The sequence below is a fragment of the Microplitis demolitor genome, chromosome 4, assembly GCF_026212275.2.
Source record: "Microplitis demolitor isolate Queensland-Clemson2020A chromosome 4, iyMicDemo2.1a, whole genome shotgun sequence".
Taxonomy (NCBI): Eukaryota; Metazoa; Arthropoda; class Insecta; order Hymenoptera; family Braconidae; genus Microplitis; species Microplitis demolitor.
The window spans coordinates 8,389,737-8,409,030 of NC_068548.1; the positions used below are offsets into that span (position 1 = coordinate 8,389,737).

Genomic DNA, 19,294 nt, shown 5'->3' on the forward strand with positions numbered 1-19,294 from the left:
GTCAGAAATAAAAAGTATCCAAGAGCTAGATAGGACTAATTAACGATAATTAACGTGGTCGCTGAGTATATTTTAAAGAAAACGATTTCAAATTTTAAATTAAAAATTTAATGAATATTTAATTTGAACCAAAATCTAAAAGTTATTTTACGTCTTTATTTCTTCATTATACGAATAATTGAAATAAATCAATGTTTAGAGGACGGAGGGGCAAAAGGTTCATAATTATAATTGAGAATTATTTTGAAATTTCAAATTTTCAATTTGTAAAGTAGCGTTAAAATATAACGACTTAGTTTTTAGATCTACGTTTTAAAATAAAACATTAAATGAACAATTTCAATTCGGAAAACCAGATTCTAAAATTTATTTCTAATCTCAAATTACATATTTAATAATTGAAAAGTAAATCAAAAATTTTAACTAGCCATAGCTAAAGAGGATTCAAAAATTACATTCCGTTTTTGAGTTTTCTATTTTCGTATCAAAAATTATATAAAAATTTTAAATTATCATCATCGGATTAGTGTTGTTTTAATTTTAAATTTTCTGTTTACACTGAAAATTATTGAAAAAATTTAATTCTTAAATGTCTCAACTATGAATGATCTTTTTATTTGAAATTCGATTATATCTGACGATCAAGAGTAAGCTTAAAAATATTTAAACTTGATCAAGTAAAACAGTATTCTTTCCTGTTGTGTGCCGTCAAATTTTTTGTCTTGATTACTTATCTGATTGCGTACCGTATCTAAATTAAAAAGTAATTTTCAATTTTTGATCCCAAGTATTTGAATTAACAAGTAATTTTTTAATTTTTTATTCCATGTTTCTGAATTATAATTAATTTTTTAAATTTGAAACCCACGTGTCAATTTGAAAACTAATTTTTCAATTTTCAATTTCACTTGTCTGATTAAACATGAGTTTTTTTATTTTTAATCCCACGTGTGTACATTTAAATTAATTTTTAATTTTGAATCTCTTGTGCCGGATTAAATATCAATTTTTAAATTTAGAATCCCACGTCTCTGGATTAAAATTTATTTTTTAATATTTAATCTCACGTTTCGAATTAAAATTAATTTTTAAGTTTTTCAATTAAAGTTGTTGAATTAAAAGTTAATTTCGTAATTTTAATCGATAAAATTTCAATTACGGATTAAAAATTCAATTTTTAATTGCAAATATTCTCATTAAAGAATTCGCAACCCTGCTTAAATCTTGTTTTGAAGTTAATGACATATAAAAGATTAACAATTTAAAGTCAGTAGTTTAACTTTTTCAAAAATCGAAAGTTTTAGTCGAAAAATATAAATGACTTGTTTTAAGATATAAACTATTAAAATGTTTTTTTTTCCACCTTTTTTTAAGGGGTACCCCATTTTGCCCCCTCCTCTTTGAACCATTGAAATGCCTGATGAAATAAAAAATAATCCAGCATATGTTTGAATTTAACAAATTTATAATTTTAGTGTCTTTGTTTCCTTTACTTAAAAGTTATCGCTCGGAATGCAACAGATACTTGGCCATACGGGAGAAAGTTAAACGTGTAATGAACGTGATGCCGAAACATGAGTGAACACACATTATTATTGCGTTCACCTATCAATCGTCCTTCGCCTGTGCAACTGGCAAATACTTATTCTCACTTTCCTCGACATTTATATCCCTGAGTTTTGACAAGTACTCATTTTACATAAGTCGTCAATTCGAAGGCTTGAAAAAGTTCCAACAAATAAATTTAATCCACTTGACATTAGAAAATAAAATAACTATAATCAGTTGAAATAAAATTCACCTAAATTTAGTCAAAAGTATGAGATTATTTCCGTGCCTGTAATATTATAACTACAAGCGAGTAACTTCCGGTCTTGCGTTAAGTGGCCTATTTTCATTATCTCAACAGTATTCTAAGCTTGAATTATGGAATAGCGTTTTTACCAGCATAAGTGCTAGTATATGATAATAAAAGTGAGTGAATAATGTAATGTGATATAAAAAATATATAAGTGGTTCATAAAATGGGGAAAAATAAAAAAAAATTTATTATTTATAAAACAATTTACAATAAAAGGAAGATAACGATGAATTATTACATGCTAAAAATAACAATAATTTAAAAAAGTTACGAGAAGATTACGAGGAATATTGCAAGATATGGATGTAGAATTAGTTACCAGAACATCACTTAGCTCCCTCAACAAAATAGACGATGGAAGAATTGTATCACCAAATAGTCTTGATGAATGGACATGGTCTAGTCTCAGGGTACGTTTAAGATAATTTCTTTAATTAATATACTATTTCAAAAAATGCTTTACCCTAAGGACCAGCCCCTAGACTAAGATGACATGCAAAAATATTGTTTCTGTTATAATTTTTGGGTCCAGCTACTGTCAATATGCTCCTACGGTAAATTTATCGTGAAAATAAAATAATCCTAACGGATCCGAATTACGGTAAATTACTGCCGTTTACTGAAAATTTTTTAAATTATATGGTATTTGGAAAGTTACCGTAAGTTACCGTAATTCGGATCCGTCAGGATAGGTTAGTCTGAGCATTTACGATCAAGCTACGGTCAATATCTTGTTGGACTCTAAATTACTACATTTTTAAAGGTAATTAATGGCTGTACCGTATTTAAAAGTAGACTTATTGTCAAGTTACAGTACACTTTCTCCTGGTGGCCCTAATATTACGATAGTTTTTATCGTAACTTACGGTAAATCTCGTAAAATTACGGCTCTGATGACTTAAAATATTTAAAATAAAGATGTTAATCAAGAACCAGAACTTTGACATTGATGCACGGAAAAAAAATATTAGTAAATATTACTGAGATTCTGATCAACAGCGCGCCTAGACCGAATCTCAGTAAATTTTACTGAGTAGAATGTAAAAATTAATAACAGATGCATTTTTTTGACAAGTGTCTTGTAGTTTTTTAAGGATTAAGTAGTAATTTTAAATAGTCAAGCAATATATTTCAACGATTAACTGTTAATTATAGCAGTTTAAACATTAAAATCATAATTTTACCGATTGAAATGACATTAGTTATTGAACATAACATAAATAATTACAAGTTGAACTACAATTATTGTCAATCATTTTTTTTCGTGTATAACTATGCACCAAGGGAGAAAAGTAGGATATTCCAACCCGCGAGAGTAAATGCCTGTGGCAAACACGTGGATTGGGATTCCTACCTTGTGATGTGCTTACTATTTGATACCAGATCTATATCTGTACGTTTAAATTGTTGCCTCTGTTTGTAAGAAGAATGACGCATGCACTAATTTTTTATTATTTGTTTTTTCATAAAAGAAAAGAACGACTTTCTTGTGTCTGAACAGAGCGGGAATTTAAACTTTCAGGTGCAGATCTGGTGAAAAATAGTAGATACACTAGACTGTTTCAAATTAGGGGACTATTTTTATTTTTTTGATGAACTTTAAAAAATTTGAGCTCTTAATATTGATACTTAGAGGTGGCTATTGATAATTTTCGATTTTTCATTTAGTAACATGGTAAAAAATACATAACTTCTGAAAAAATCAGGATACAAGAAATCTCTCTTCAAAGATTTTGTAGCAAATTTACTGATCTACAAAAAAGGTCCTTTATGATTTTTGTATAAATTCAAGCATTCACAAGATATCCGACGTCAAAGTTTGATAAAATCCAAAAAACTTGTTTTTGCTCGTTCTGAATTTTATACCATGTCAACTAATGAGAATTCAGCAATTCTCAATACAGTTTTTTGTAGGAAATTGAATGCTCTACACAAAAAGTCTCTCATCATTTTTTGATAAATCCATCTATTCAAAAGTTATTAGAGCTCAAAGTAAAATTGGAGATCTTTTTACTTTTCCGGTAAAACTATCGGACTAATCATAAAATGTCATAGAATCTTTTTATAGACTGTTTTATTCCCGACAAATTATCTCTGTTAAATTTTTTTCAAATTCTGCATTCTCTTTTAGTTATTTCCATTTTTATACCGAGCTCCTAAAAAAATAATGTTCTGATCGATTTTAAGAACTTGGCATTAAAATGGAAATAACTAGAAAACAATGCAGAATTCGAAAAAAATTCATGAGATAATTTGTCGGGAATAAAATTGTCTATAAAAAAATTCTATGACAATTTATGATTAGTCCGATAGTTTTACCGGAACAGTAAAAAGATCTCCAACTTTACTTCGAGCTCTAATGACTTTCGAACAGATGGATTTATCAAAAAATGATAAGAGACTTTTTGTGTAGAGCATTCAATTTTCTACAAAAATTGTATTGAGAATTGCTGAATTCTCATTAATTGACATGGTATAAAATTCAGAACGAGCAAAAACAAGTTTTTTGGATTTTATCAAACTTTGACGTCGGATATCTTGTGAATGCTTGAATTTATGCAAAAATCATAAAGGACCTTTTTTGTAGATCAGTAAATTTGCTACAAAATCTTTGAAGAGAGATTTCTTGTATCCTGATTTTTTCAGAAGTTATGTATTTTTTACCATGTTACTAAATGAAAAATCGAAAATTATCAATAGCCACCTCTAAATATCAATATTAAGAGCTCAAATTTTTCAAAGTTCATCAAAAAAATAAAAATAGTCCCCTAATTTGAAACAGTCTAATATACACCACAAGGTAGGAATCCCAATCCGCATTTCTTTGTTACTCAGATAGGCAATTACACACACATGGGTTGAAATGTCAAACTTTTTTCTATTGGAGTGTACTCTCTTACATTTGAAATAATAAAATAGTGACTGTTCAATGCTTACTAGTGAAAAATTATCAAATTTTACATTTGCTATTAATTTATTAATTGATTATAATCACAAGATTTTGTCAACTTCCGGAGCAATGCATAAGATGAACTTCTTTGGAAGACTTTCATCGTTTGAGCTGCATAAATATATATATAAAACGTACTATAGAAATTAAAAATCGAGAAATTTGGTTAGTACTGCCGTACATTTTATTTTCCATAATTTATCCTTTGCAAAGTTTTTAAAATTCTTAAAAACTCTTTAATTAAGTGCATTTAAATAAAAATTTGTTCCAAGAGAAATCGTTTTCTGGCGGATTTTAATTAATTTATTTTAAATGCAAATAACTAAAGAACTTTCCGAAATTTCGATAATTTCGTGGTAGATAATTTGTGCGAAAGTTTCGCCGGAAATGTTGAATAATACTTTGAATAACTTTTGAAAAATCTATCGAAAAATAATAAAAGATCTTTTTTGTAGCTTTCAATTTTCCCCAAAAATTTATCATGATTTTTCCAATACACTGATTCGCTGAGTGATAAAATTCCGAGCTTCACATAGAATTTTCCTTGTTATTAAAATGGAAAATCGGAAAATGCGATGAGGCGATTGTTAACATTACTATCGAGCTCAAACTTTAAAAATTTTTTTTCGTCATCTCGAACAATATTTTCCGTATAATTTTTTAATAAAAATAGTCAATTTTTTCTTAATCAGTCTAAATTTACAAAAATCACTGCGCGCCCTCATACAAAACTTACTATGTACAGTATAAATATTCGACCAATCAGAAACATTGAAGCTATTTTATACTGAATGCTTATACTGTTGCATCCACACACTGCATATAGAATATATATACTGTAGGTATATACAATCCCAACTAATGAACGTGGTATTGTTTATATATTAAATGTTTATGTTGTGTGTATCGTGTAACTTGAAGACTTGAAGCTCAGTCTTAATTTTAGTATCGGATTTTCGTTTTCATTACCATCAAACTTTCGTTTTTAATTTCTAATATAATACACAGGTAGTATTTTTCTTTTATTATATCCTATTTATACGCTGGTCTGTGTAATTGTAATAAATTTTATTTTTAATGATGAACAGTCGGCCGGTAGACAATCAAGTAATTCGAAAAATTATTTTAAATTTCGACAGTGAGACATATATTTTTTATATCTATAATTAGTGATTTCAAATGATAATTTATTTTTACTGTAGTATCAGCCACGTGGTGAAATCCGTATAATTATTATTTTTTTTTATATTTGAACCTGGAGAAAAATAATTTTCATAAGTTTTCTTTATATTTATGTCTACATTCATATTAAATCGAAATTTTAAAATATCAAGAGCTCAATATTAAAAGTAAGATATAAAAATATATTTAAGTTACTTTTTATAACAATATACATTTTAAGTTTTTAATTAAATAGTTTTAAGTGATTCAATACATAAAATATTACACCTCAAGTTTTTAATTATCACCTTAATGATAATAGTATAAGCTAATCATACCAAGTACAGCTAAAAATAAATATTAACTTATGACATGACTACTGTTATATTTATTAAATTATAAATAATTAATTAGTTATATAATGATCATTAATTTATTTTAATTAAACTTATAGAAGCAGTTTCAGTACAAAAACCTTGAGAAATTATACTCAATTTATCAAAGAAGATTACAAAATGGTTATTTGTCACTTTTCGGGTTGGTCCAACTGGTACTTGGAATTGCACATTGCACTTTTTTAATAATGATGGTGAGTTTTTTTATATCCATTTGTTATTATATTCAAATTATATGAATTGAACACAGAAAAAAGGCCATTCGGCAGCCGAAACGGAAGTAGATTTTTCATTATTTATTTAATTATTTAAATCCGTAAGGTAGACGGTGGCGTTTACAGGTTCATCTAAAGCTTATAAGGTCAATTATATTTATGCTTGTCAATTTTTAACAAAATACTTTATGCATACTTTAATGTTGAGATTTTAAATGTGTTAGACGGCAGTAATCGGAATTGGAACAGTTACATGAATTTATTAAAAAGTGTAAGAACAAATGCAACAGCTAAATTTCAATAAATAAATCGCTAATTTTCGTTTAATATAAAAAAAATAGTACTGAAATATAAAGCTCATTAGATAAGCTACATGAAAATATTAACAAGATTAAACTATTATATATCACTTGAAAGTTATTAAATGAGAAAATCGAAAAAAATGTTTTTTTCTATTTTTCTGAAACTTTTTGAATTCATCAAATCATCAGAAAAAAATTATCTAAAGAGTAAGCAACATAGTTTAAATTAAAGCAAATCGAATGAACATGAAGATTCAATCACCAAAAATAGATTATCTCTTTGGGATCAAAAGTTATCTAAAGATAAATCAAGAAAAGTTGGATTTTTTTAAAAATTAAAAAATCTTTAAATGACTATAACTTTTAAACTTTTTGGCCGATTTAGCTCATCTTCGAACTGAGCCGAGCTCGTTAGCTAAAGAGTATGTAAAAAAAAATTTCATCAAGATCGGTATAGAATTGTGAACGCTATCGTGGGAAAACCGTGCGTTATATATATATAAATTTTTTCACCAATAGAATTTTTGGAACCTACTTGACTAAAATAGACAGAAAATGTTGAAATTTTTGTAAAGTCGCGTCATGAAGACAAATACAAGTTAGATTTTTATAAAATCTACTTAAAGTGTTTTTTGACGCAACCAAATTTTTACTCGCCTTACGAACATTTTTGCACTATGAATTGAAAATATAAATTTTCTTGGGGCGAGAAAAAAATTCTTGTACAAAGAAATCCTTTTTTCTGTGTAGAAGATAAAAATCATCTTTTAAAATACTTGTGAAAATTTTTTTTTTGTTTCTAATTTGAAATCATAAAAATTAACTAAAGCTCCAAAGAAAATTCAATGCTTATTTCCGTTATGTTTTTAAAGTATCGAAAATTTTTATTTTCAATTCATAATGCTAAAAAGTTCTCAGGGCAAGTAAAAATTTTTAATAACAAGAAATTTTTATTTTCTGTGTAAAAATGAGGCGGAAATTTTTCCTTTGTTGTTTAGCTTACAAAATATGTTTAAATTAAAAGCGACTATTTTCGAAAGATTTCTGTGTATTGAAGCCTCGTTTTCACAAAAATGATATCCGTCGTGATTATCTGATGCTACCAAACTGACACAACACCAAATACGAATTCTAAACTAGTTCAATTAGAATATAGAATGAATTAGCTAGTGGTTGCACGCAGCAGCCGGAATTTGTAAAATTCCAAGTCTTGACTCTACGGCCAAATGAATAAATAATAATAATAATTTATAAAATTTTGAAGGTGGGGCTGAAGGAGTCCTTGCCTGACATAATGACGTGGAGTGTAATGGGAGCCTTTTTATGTCCAGTGATAGCATTGTCCTTTAGATCAAAACTTATCACCCGAGAAACTTATCTTCCTGTTGTATTGTCTTGTGTTATCATCGTGGTTCTTATTCTCGCTGACTTGGCAATACCTTTCTGGTACACATTCACTTACAGTGAGGCAATTCCAGCAATAAGGTAAAATTTTAAATATAATTAAATAACAGTCAAAGTATTTACCAGTAAACTTTCAGACCCGCATATTCTACACACGTGCTATTGGCCTGCTATGTATTTCTACCACTGACAGAAAATCTTCATGCCTTCATTCTTGGAGTTACAGCGACCTTGTGCTATCTAACAAGCCTGTCGTTAATAACATATCGAAATGAACGAGATTATACTGGAAAAGTAAAAACAATAAATATTTTATTTGTTAATAATTAAATACCATAAAAATCAAGTTATTTTTATTTTAATTTTTTTCTTTACAGATTATTACTGACACTATTTATTACGCATGTGTTAATGGTCTTGGACTTTACTTTAGATTTATGAACGAAATCGTCATTAGAAAATCATTTTTAGATCGAAGAAAATGCGTTGAATCTACATTGAGATTAAACTATGAAAAAGATCAAGAAGTTAGTATAAATATAGATTTTATTATGAAATAAAAATAATAGAAAAAATTAGAAAGACAATTGTTTTGGTCAAATACCGTAAGAAATTGGGAGGGAATACGGATTTTATTTTAATTCGAATTCACTTCGTATTTAATCTGCCGTAAAACATCAAATTTTTATGATTTTCTTAAAAGCATTCTCAGACAGTGCCCCCTCCCTTACTTTTTTAAAAGTAGATTTTTAAAAGTATTACTTACAGTTATTGATTGGGAGTTAAACGAAATTTTATAAATAAATGTTAGCCTGCAAAATTTAACATTTTAAATTTTAAAATTGACACAAACATTCCAATGAAGTTTATTTAACAAATTTCTTTTAACTTGTGATTGATAACTGAAAGTATTTTTTTTTTTTTTTTTTTAATTTATATCTCGGCGAAATTGTAACTGCATTGTCGTTTTCAATTAATACTTTAATTTTTTTTTATGTAGTGTCTAAAGGCACAGAAAAAAACCTGTGTTCGGAATAGCCGTGTGACACGTTATCGTGCTGCACGTGTATCCCTTATTCTATCCCACTTATTTCGGTACACTTATACGCGTCATTTTTTTAATTAATTAATAAAATTTTAATACGGCTATGACAATTAAAAGTCACTAAATATTTTTAAAAAGTGGAGGGTGTAGTCCAGGGTTGCAAATAGCACATTAAATTTATAATTGCATTATTGCTTCAATTAAATTTTTTTTTATATTTCATAATCCAAAAACAACAAATTCAAAATGATTTTTTAATTTTTAATCCTACATTTTTGAATTAAAAATTAAATCTCAAATTTTAAATTCTCTGTTTACACTGAAAATTATTCAAAAAATTTAATTCTTAAATGTCTCAACTATGAATGATCTTTTTATTTGAAATTCGATTATATCTGACGATCAAGAGTAAGCTTAAAAATATTTAAACTTGATCAAGTAAAACAGTATTCTTTCCTGTTGTGTGCCGTCAAATTTTTTGTCTTGATTACTTATCTGATTGCGTACCGTATCTAAATTAAAAAGTAATTTCCAATTTTTGATCCCAAGTATTTGAATTAACAAGTAATTTTTTAATTTTTTATTCCATGTTTCTGAATTATAATTAATTTTTTAAATTTGAAACCCACGTGTCAATTTGAAAACTAATTTTTCAATTTTCAATTTCACTTGTCTGATTAAAAATTAGTAAAAAAACATTTGTCTTTTATTTTGATATGAGTTTTATTAGAACACAACCCGTATACTAACACATTTTATTACAAAAAGGAACAACTTACCAGAAGTATTCTACCCCAACATTTTGCAGCGAAAATCAAGAAAGATTTTCGAGACATTTTTAAATTTATTGAAGAACATAAGAAACCGCCGCCTAAAGGTCATCGACGCAAGTAAATAATTTATAAATTTTTATGATATAAATAACTTTTAATTATATTTAATGGTAAAATTATTTATTACAGTGATTTATATGTAGAAACACACAACAACGTTAGTATTTTATATGCTGACGTTGTGAATTTTTCGGGTTTAACAGTAACTTTACCCGTTAAAAAGCTCGTTGAAACTCTTAACGATCTTTTCGGCAGTTTCGACGAAGCCTCGGAACGTCATAATGTGTTGAGAATTAAATTTCTTGGTGACTGTTATTATTGTGTAAGTGGAGTTCCCACACCGAATGCTCATCATGCGAAAAGTTGTGTTGATCTTGGTAAAAAAAATAAAAAAAAAAAAAAAACGAAAAATAAGTAAAGTTATTTTGTTCTCTGATGAAACAAGTGAAAAAATGTAAATAATAATTATAGGTCTAGATATGATTAAAATAATAAAAGATGTCCGTGGGAGAGTACGAAGAGAGAGTGGAGTTGATATTAATATGAGAATAGGTGTTCACTCTGGAAAAATAATATCAGGAATTTTAGGAGCTAACAAATGGCAGTATGATGTGTGGTCTAAAGACGTCGTGATAGCCAATAAAATGGAACAAACAGGACAACCAGGAAAAGTACATGTCACTCAACAGACATTGAATCTTCTTGATGCTACGCAGTATCACTGTGTTCCTGTTGAAAATCTTACTGACGAAACTCTTAAAAAATACGATATTAAAAGTTATTTGATCACCCCGATTATAACGGAATCAACAACTCAACAGGTGCATTCAAAATTTAACTACCATGATTAAGAAAAGTAATTGGAAAAGATATAAAGATTTGAAAACTATTTGGAGGTATTGAGAAAAATTGATTACTTTTGAATCTTCTTATATGGAGAAAAAAGTATAGTAAACATTACAATACTACAGTAAAATTTACTAACAGATATGAAAAAATACATTTTGTATTGTAATTATTACTAAACGTTTAGTAAAATTTACTAGTTAGTAATAATTACATAGATATTAAAAATTACTATGCATAATGTATTTTTTGCTAACACAATTATATTTTTTTACTGTCTGTGTAGTAAATTCTACTGTGTATAGATAAAATTAAAAGTTGGTGGGGATAGCACATACAAATATGTATTACAAGTTCTGAAAATTTTGTCCAAAGGAGACGTCGGGCCGTCAGACATAGGAAAGGACTCGCGCGCGGGAGATCAGGGTTCGAATCTCGGTTAAAACAAGTGATTTTTAAAAAAAAAAAAATCGATACCAACACCAATGCAGATGACAAATAACAATAATAATCAAAATGATAGCAATAATAATAAAAAGTTAATAGCTAATAAAAATTTAATTTTTTTTTTTTTTATTCTAATATAGTAAAATTTACTAAACGAGATAGTAAAATTTACTAAATATAACTAAAAATTGATATGCAATATAGGGGATTTTCCATAACCAGTATATGAGAAATTACTAAATGACTTGTAAAATATGCTTATCTGTTTATTAATTTTTCATATAAATCATAAGCGTTTCAAGATTACTATCCAAATTTAATAATTATTCTTATATTTTTTAGTAAAATTTACTGTATTTTTTTCTCCTTATAAATCTCTCCATGAATCGAAATGTCACTATTATTTAGCTATAAAAAAAAATTTCAAAGTATTTAGAAAATTGAATAACTTGAAATCTTTCCGAATTATTGAATAACGGTGATTTGGAACTTTTTAAAAGGATTTAATGCTTAAAAATGAGTATTTAAAGTTTGTGAAAAAATCAACAAATTTTTTTAATCTTTTCAAATCGCTTTTCTTAATCAGGGTAATATCAGGTATCTGTTTCTTTTAAATTTAATACTTACATGCTAATTGATAAGCGAGGCTTGTTGCAGAACAGCGAAAAAATCTTTGCACTTCCAACGCCAAGTACACCACCGCCGCAGAATAAACACTATGTCCGGTGGTACAGTGGAAGGCCAAGTACAAATGTCGGAGCATCGCGAAGTTCAAGAAAATTAACTTCGACTCTGAACAACCATGCTGATGTATTTGCTGGAACATTTAGACGGCGAACGCACTTTATGGATTCGTGTTTGAAAGATTATCATCTAATGTTGAAAGCTGCAGATGCAGAAATGGAAAATGCAATAAAACAGATGCCTCTCAATAAGTGGGAGTAAGTTATTTTATTGGATTATTATCAAATTTATAATAGCAATAATGTTTTTGTCGAAATATTTAACAGGCAATGGTCCAAGTGGGAGTCAATAAATCCAATCTTTCTGACATTCTCACATCTTAATTGGGAAATTCCATTTCTTCGTGAACCTGATCCATTATTTAAATTTTTTGTCGGATGCGCAGTAATTGTACTGCTACTTATGGGATTTATGCTTTTGGTACCCGCAATAAAGTTATCTGAGTATGTTTACTACTTTTGTAATTATAAATTTAATGACGTTTATTTTACAAAATAATTTTTAGGTGGCATCAAAATACAACTCTTGGATATATTCTCGTTATGCTATTTCTTATCGCTCTTCTACCGTTTACGTGGACTCATTTCATATGGAATCGATATCAAGATCCTCATGATGAGCATGATGGTCATATTCCTCAACCTAGAAATAAACTGATCCATTTTATGTATCAATCAAGTATTAAAGTTGTTTGGAGTGCTGTTCTTAGAACTGTTCTGTACCTTGTTATTACAATAATGCTTGCAATTTGTGCCATGTTTGATATGCTGGTGAGATTTTAAGAAAATTATTTTTTCACAATTAATATTTTTATTCAAAAAAGGTTTTTTTTTTTTTTCAATTTCAGTTTGAATGTAAAAATGATGATCAATCTGCAGAAAATAATACAACATCTAGTATTACTGTAAATTACACTGCTGAATCTGAATGCAATTCTTCACCCTGGGTAAGATTGTTTAATATGAATACTATTAAAATTCTTCATTTTTATATTAAATATTATTTTTTGTTTTAAGCACTTGTCCGAAACCTGTTCATTGGCAATTCTTACCAGTTTTCTTTTTCTACGAGTCCATTTTTTCCTAAAACTTATCATTGGGTTTGGAATTGTTGGTTTTTACACTTGGAATATAACAGAGTATCGCTCAAGCATTTTCCAAACTGGTGAAACTTGGCATCCATATTTAGAACCCAGATACGCACATATTCTTAATGTCGCATTTCTTACTTTTTCTCTCCATTTAATAGATCGTCAGGTAATTTATTCATTTTTCTTGAATTAATTTTATGTTTTTATCTAATTAACTTTTTGTTTTTTATAGGCTGAATATTTAAGTCGTTTAGACTACCAATGGAAACGTCAATTAACTCAAGAACAAGACGAAGCTTTTCATACGAGAAATGCTAATAAATTATTACTTCGTAATATTTTACCGGAACATGTTGCAGATTTTTATTTAAACATGAACAGATCTGATGAAAATGAATTGTATCACGAGTCGCACGATTTAGTCGCCGTTATGTTTGCGTCCTTGACAAATTTATCAATTGACGAGAGTAATATTCTGATAGATCTCAATGAAATAATATGTGAATTTGATAAATTGTTATTTGAGCCTAGGTTCATATGTCGCATAGAGAAAATAAAAATAGCCGGCACGACGTACATGGCAGCATGTGGTTTAGAAGCCCAAAGACGTGATTCAATGGAAAGTAATAATGAATATGGTGACACTTATGTAGTAAAAGTAATGGCGGAATTCGCTGTGAGAATGTTAGAAATTTTAGATCGACTTAATTCTAATACGTTCTCTAAAAGTACAAAACCTTATAAATTACGTATTGGAATATCACACGGAGAAGTTACTGCTGGTGTAGTCGGAGCACAAAAACCACTGTATGATATTTGGGGCGATGCTGTTAACATGGCGTCGCGAATGGACACTACAGGTGTTCCTGGTAAAATTCAAGTCACCATGGAAACAAAAAATGTTCTTGAACAAAATGGAATAAAATGTTATTTGCGCGGTGAAACCTGGGTTAAACCCAAAGGACTTGTCACAACATATTTTGTTGGTGTTGATAAAAATAGGCGACTCATAAATACAGATATTCTCGAGGAAACGAATCTCTGATCTTTGATAAATAAATTATTATATTTTTTAAATTTTTTATAACTTTAATAATAATGGGACTAACAGAAAAAGATAAATATTAATAATGTTCAGTTAACCAAAGAATAGAAAATTATATTTATTTATATATTTTTTAGAGCATACAAACTTCGAGAGATTTCATAAGTGTATAGTATGATAATTTAGTTAAAACTTTTAAGTTAGACTTGACAATTACTGTAAAATTATTATTTAAGTAAACTAATATAGTTACGCTAATTTATTAATCGTAAATATTTTTTCTTATAAATTTTTACAAGACATATCAATCAATATCCGATAAGTCATTAACATAATTATCCAATTAAAACAATTATTATCCCTGATTAAAAACTACGATTTTTCAATCAGATTCATTCAAAAAATAATAAGTTTTTTTTTCACCGATTGATCTTCCAATGTCTGATAAAATTTGATAAAAAAGTAAAAGATGTATTATTTAAATCCAACACAATTGTCACTAAATGCTTGCATGCTTATTTATAGACAAAACAAATAATACAGTTAATTTTCAAACTGAATTGGAATAGTGGAATCCATTATTACTTTTCTTTACACTAAAATTATCGGTTGTATATAATATATTATGTATGTATTATAAACTATAATGTATAATAGTTAAAAATAATGTTTTAAGTGTTTTGATATTTTATTTGTAAATATTTATGTATATTTTCGATATCTTTAAAAATAAATAAAAGTTAAATTTATTATAAATTATAAAAGTAATACTAAAATCTTAAAATAAATTATATTATTGCAGCAAATTTGAATTACTGTCAATAACAAATGATTTCGTTGGAATAATAAGTACTTATTGTTGGGAGTTTAAAGACTAGGTTTTGCGGGCAATCGCTTTTCCGTAATTTTTATATAAATATATCTATTGCATTTGACTTCATGGTAGAATTTTCCCATAGTCCTTTAAATTTTCCTACTCTAGTACTCCTTCAAAAAACTCCAGGCCCTCAGTTATCCTATTTTATCCTAAAACTATCACTTGTTTCTAAAGTTTGAATTTCTTAAATTAAGAGATATTCGTTTTGAAGCAAGATGCATTATTTTTTTGCAGTAATATTGCATTTTTTTGTTTAAAGAAAATAAAATTTCTCGGAATAAGTACTTATACTTTTCACGCAAGTATTTTTGTATTCTCCGATTAAGAAAACAAAATTCGCTTAAGCCAAGAAAAAAATTTCTTGGGAGAAGATAGATATGGAGAAGAGAAAAGTCACCAGTGCTAGAGAGCAGTAGCGGGAGTAGTTCGGTGCTCGCCACGAGATTGCGCCCAACCACTTGTATTTTCCCTGGTAAGAAAGATATTTTAGAATTCTTATATTCCAAATTTGAACACGATGTGCTTCGCTAAAATTAATGGAATTTTTAAAAAATTTTTAACTCAAAAGAATACTAATAAATAAAATCAATACGCTATTATTAACAAATACAAGTTGAAAAAATAATAAACTTAAAGTGTAAAATTTTCAATAGAAAATGGGAACCTAAATACTATCACATAAATGTATAGCATTGTAATACTTACTCAAAGACATAAATAAAGAGAATTTCAAAAGCAAAGAAAATAAATCTTGCTCCTGTAACTTTTATTTCCCTCTTCTTCCTGCCCTAGTACAAATTGTACCGGCAAGTGACCTGATTCCATTCTCGTGATTATCTTTATTTCTTTTACGAGATTGCTTTCTCCACTGTCCAGTTCCAGTGCCATATATAGACTTAAGCTTTGTCTTACTTGAGCTCATCTTAATTAAATTAAGACAATGCTTGAGACAAAAATCTTACCGAAGATAAATAGATAATATGATTTATTTGGCCATGAAGTCTAGACTTCTTGCAGCCATCAAAAACAAAAATACATAATAAAAATACATAGTATAACATTTTGTTCTTATGTTCCTTTCTACAATTTTAACAATACTGTTCTCAATAATTCAACTCATGATACAATAATAAAATACAATATACAATATACAACACAGCAATAGAATATCATAAATTCATCAATTTCTGAATTCAATAAATGTTGGCATATTAGTACAGTGCGGTGGCAAAAGATTCCAAACTATAATCGCTATGACAATGAAAGATTTGTCATGTTTAACTAGCCGACTATTAGGCAATACAAGGTAATCTGTGCGAATATCGCCACGACGAAATTGCGGTTCTAATAGCTGTAAGCTCTCACCAAACGATTGAGTTTGATTTAGATATACAGCTTTATACATTAAACATGCCATAAAGAATTCCCTACGAGTTCTCAATGTAAGCCACCCTAGGTATCTATAGTAACGAGTAATATACTCAAAGCGACTAACTTTAAAGATAAAACGTACACTGTGAAAAATTCCCATTAAATTTTACTATGGCTGCATTGTAACACCGGACCATAAGAAAACTGGTACAAAATTTACAATTGTCCCATAGTAAACGTATGCGCAGACGACACAATTGGGGCCTATGCCCATACCGTTTAGTATGGGACACTTGTAAATTTTGTAACAGTTTTCTTATGGTCCGGTATTACAATGCACCCATGGTAAAATTTGTTGGAAATTTTTCACAGTGTACGCACGCATTAATCTTTCTTTGTAGTCTTAGCTGCTGTCTACCTGTAATGTCACTGAAGGCTACTGCGCAATAATCAAACAGAGGAAATACAAACAGAAGATCATTTTGAAATATTTTTATGAATACATCACGTTTTAGAACTAATAAGATGATCTTCATAAAGATGCTCCTAAGAGTGGCACGAATGTTGCTTATCCTTCCTAGTCGACTTTGTATGCCCCGTTTTTTATTTCTAGTCCTACATTCTGTAAAAAAGATCGTATTTATTTTCTTTAAATAAATTAATATTTTAATCATTTTGTCAGTGGATATGACTGAATATATATAACTATTATATATAATTAAGAGAAAATTTTAAAAATTTAGTCTATAAAAATTCTAGAGTTAATTTTAGATTAGAGATTTTAATAACCAGTTAAATTTAAATTATATATAATTCAGATAAATTCTGTTAATTCGGTACCTAACTTTAAAATGAATTCTGTCTAATCCGCAAGAAAATCAGAATATATTCAAATTAAAACGAATTTAAATAATTCTATTCGGTTTAATTCGAAAATAATCCTCGAATTTCTGGTTCTGACTTCGAATTAAACCGAGTTGAAACCAATTCAAAATTTTTAAATCGGTTTTATTCTATTTAATTCGAAAATGATCCTTGAATTCTTTTAAATTCTGTCTTACCGAATTTAACAGAATAGTCCCACCCCTTGTGATTTTGCGAACGACATTCATGTGAACCACAGTGACACCTGTGAGCAAACTTTGAATGTAAAAGATTCAAATCTAGGGATATTTTATTTATTAATTTTCTTTAGTACTTACTTGTTATGTCCTGGGAGGTTACTAGGATCGGAGCTGACGCCACCTCCTGGACAGTGGGCAGTTCGTTGTCACGCGAGACCAAATTTTGAATTTGAAAACAGTGGATAAATTTATTGTTTACTAAGATCATGATTATGATTGTTATTTAATGAAATAATTAAACTATGATTAAGGATAGATGTAATTGATAAAATAACTTTTATCTGAAGACTGAATTTTATTATAAAGTATGGATAAAACTTGATCAGTAATAACAGTTGTATTCGTAAAGAGTTCTAGGAGAGAAGTGAAGTTACATCAGACGGCAGAGAGATCTCGGACCTTCACTCTCCAACTTCTCCCCACTACTCTCATGTTCACACTCATGCTTATATGTATATATTCTTATATATCTATGTTCTTTACTAAATATTATACTTATACATTTATACTTTCTACTAATTCAAATTTAGGATATAAGCTTACACATATACGTTCTTCACTTTATCCATTCTACAACTTCTTATTATTTATTCTATTTATATGTACTTAGATACAATCTTCCAGTTAAATATTCTAGGCTATCAGAGGTGTATTCCTCCATAATTATTCTATATTTAATTATTTAGTACCATTGACATTACTGTTTATTGTGAAACATTATTATAATTAATATAATGCTATATTTCTATATTTTCTTTAATTTATTTATTATACGCGTCACTCTTTATTTAATATTAACAGTAATAGTTAAATTCTGGTGAGACATGGTTTTCATTAGTAAGTAACATTTATTAATTATATATTTTCTTTTCTTACTTGTTGATAGAATATGTATTTGTTTATAACCATATTGACGGTTAACTTTAGAACAAGGACCTATTCATGATTTTTATGCGTATGTTTTGTTTAGGTTTTAAGTATCGGATGACAGGAAACGTTCCAAGACCACTCAACCTGTATTTATATTTCTCTGAATACAAAATAAAGGTTTATCTATCTATTTATTTAAACTTTCTTATAATAAAAATATATAATTTAATGAGTATGTGCCACGACGATTTATCATTTAAATTATTGACTCAATATTGTTAAGACGCAATAAGTGTTGTAAGAAATTAATATATAATTTCAAATGGAATTCAAATGCGCGCTTCTTATATATCTCAAGTTTACTAATTAATTAACAGGTGGAGGCACCTGAGGCTGTTGAGGACATAACATACTTGCAAATAGGAATAATTATTACAAATTATATTTAAAATATTTACATAATTGAGTATTCTCAGATGTACACGAGTTTCGACTATAAAGTAACCAACAGAGGGCGTATTTACTGGACTTTGTTGTGGTCAAAAACTAAAGTTCTCCCAGACGAATAAGTTGTTGTCGGTTTTTAGGCAGTGTGACAACTGTACTCCGAATTTCTCTGTTCTATGCCAACTTTACTCAAAATGGATATTTAGGTACACTAATAGTTTTCCGAAACTCTACTCTATTCTTTCTCTATTCAAGGAGAACTCTACT

At 28.2% G+C, this 19,294-nt stretch overlaps 1 protein-coding gene and 1 long non-coding RNA gene across 6 annotated transcripts; one reads left to right on the top strand and one right to left on the bottom strand.

Annotated features, from left to right (window-relative positions):
• Positions 1-1,373: 1,373 nt before the first annotated feature.
• LOC103580528 (adenylate cyclase type 2) lies at positions 1,374-15,089 on the top strand. 5 transcript variants are annotated; one of them, XM_053738180.1, is made up of 15 exons: positions 5,409-5,819; positions 6,014-6,160; positions 6,427-6,561; positions 8,149-8,369; positions 8,426-8,582; positions 8,666-8,815; positions 10,102-10,223; positions 10,296-10,543; positions 10,638-10,987; positions 12,102-12,400; positions 12,470-12,646; positions 12,709-12,973; positions 13,051-13,149; positions 13,220-13,459; positions 13,526-15,089. In XM_053738180.1, the coding sequence occupies exons 3-15, from the start codon at positions 6,556-6,558 to the stop codon at positions 14,336-14,338; spliced, it is 3,147 nt and encodes a 1,048-aa protein (XP_053594155.1). In that variant the 5' UTR covers positions 5,409-5,819; positions 6,014-6,160; positions 6,427-6,555; the 3' UTR covers positions 14,339-15,089. The 5 variants fall into 5 exon arrangements, with proteins under 5 accessions (XP_053594153.1, XP_014295906.1, XP_053594155.1 ...); XM_053738179.1 differs by lacking the exon at positions 5,409-5,819 and adding an exon at positions 5,826-5,949; XM_053738178.1 differs by lacking the exons at positions 5,409-5,819; positions 6,014-6,160 and adding an exon at positions 1,374-2,271.
• A 1,096-nt stretch (positions 15,090-16,185) lies between these two features.
• LOC106693317 (uncharacterized) lies at positions 16,186-17,661 on the bottom strand. The gene is made up of 2 exons (XR_001345095.1): positions 17,427-17,661; positions 16,186-17,208 (listed from the first exon to the last, which is right to left on the bottom strand). It is a non-coding gene; the product is annotated as an uncharacterized LOC106693317 (long non-coding RNA).
• Positions 17,662-19,294: the final 1,633 nt, after the last annotated feature.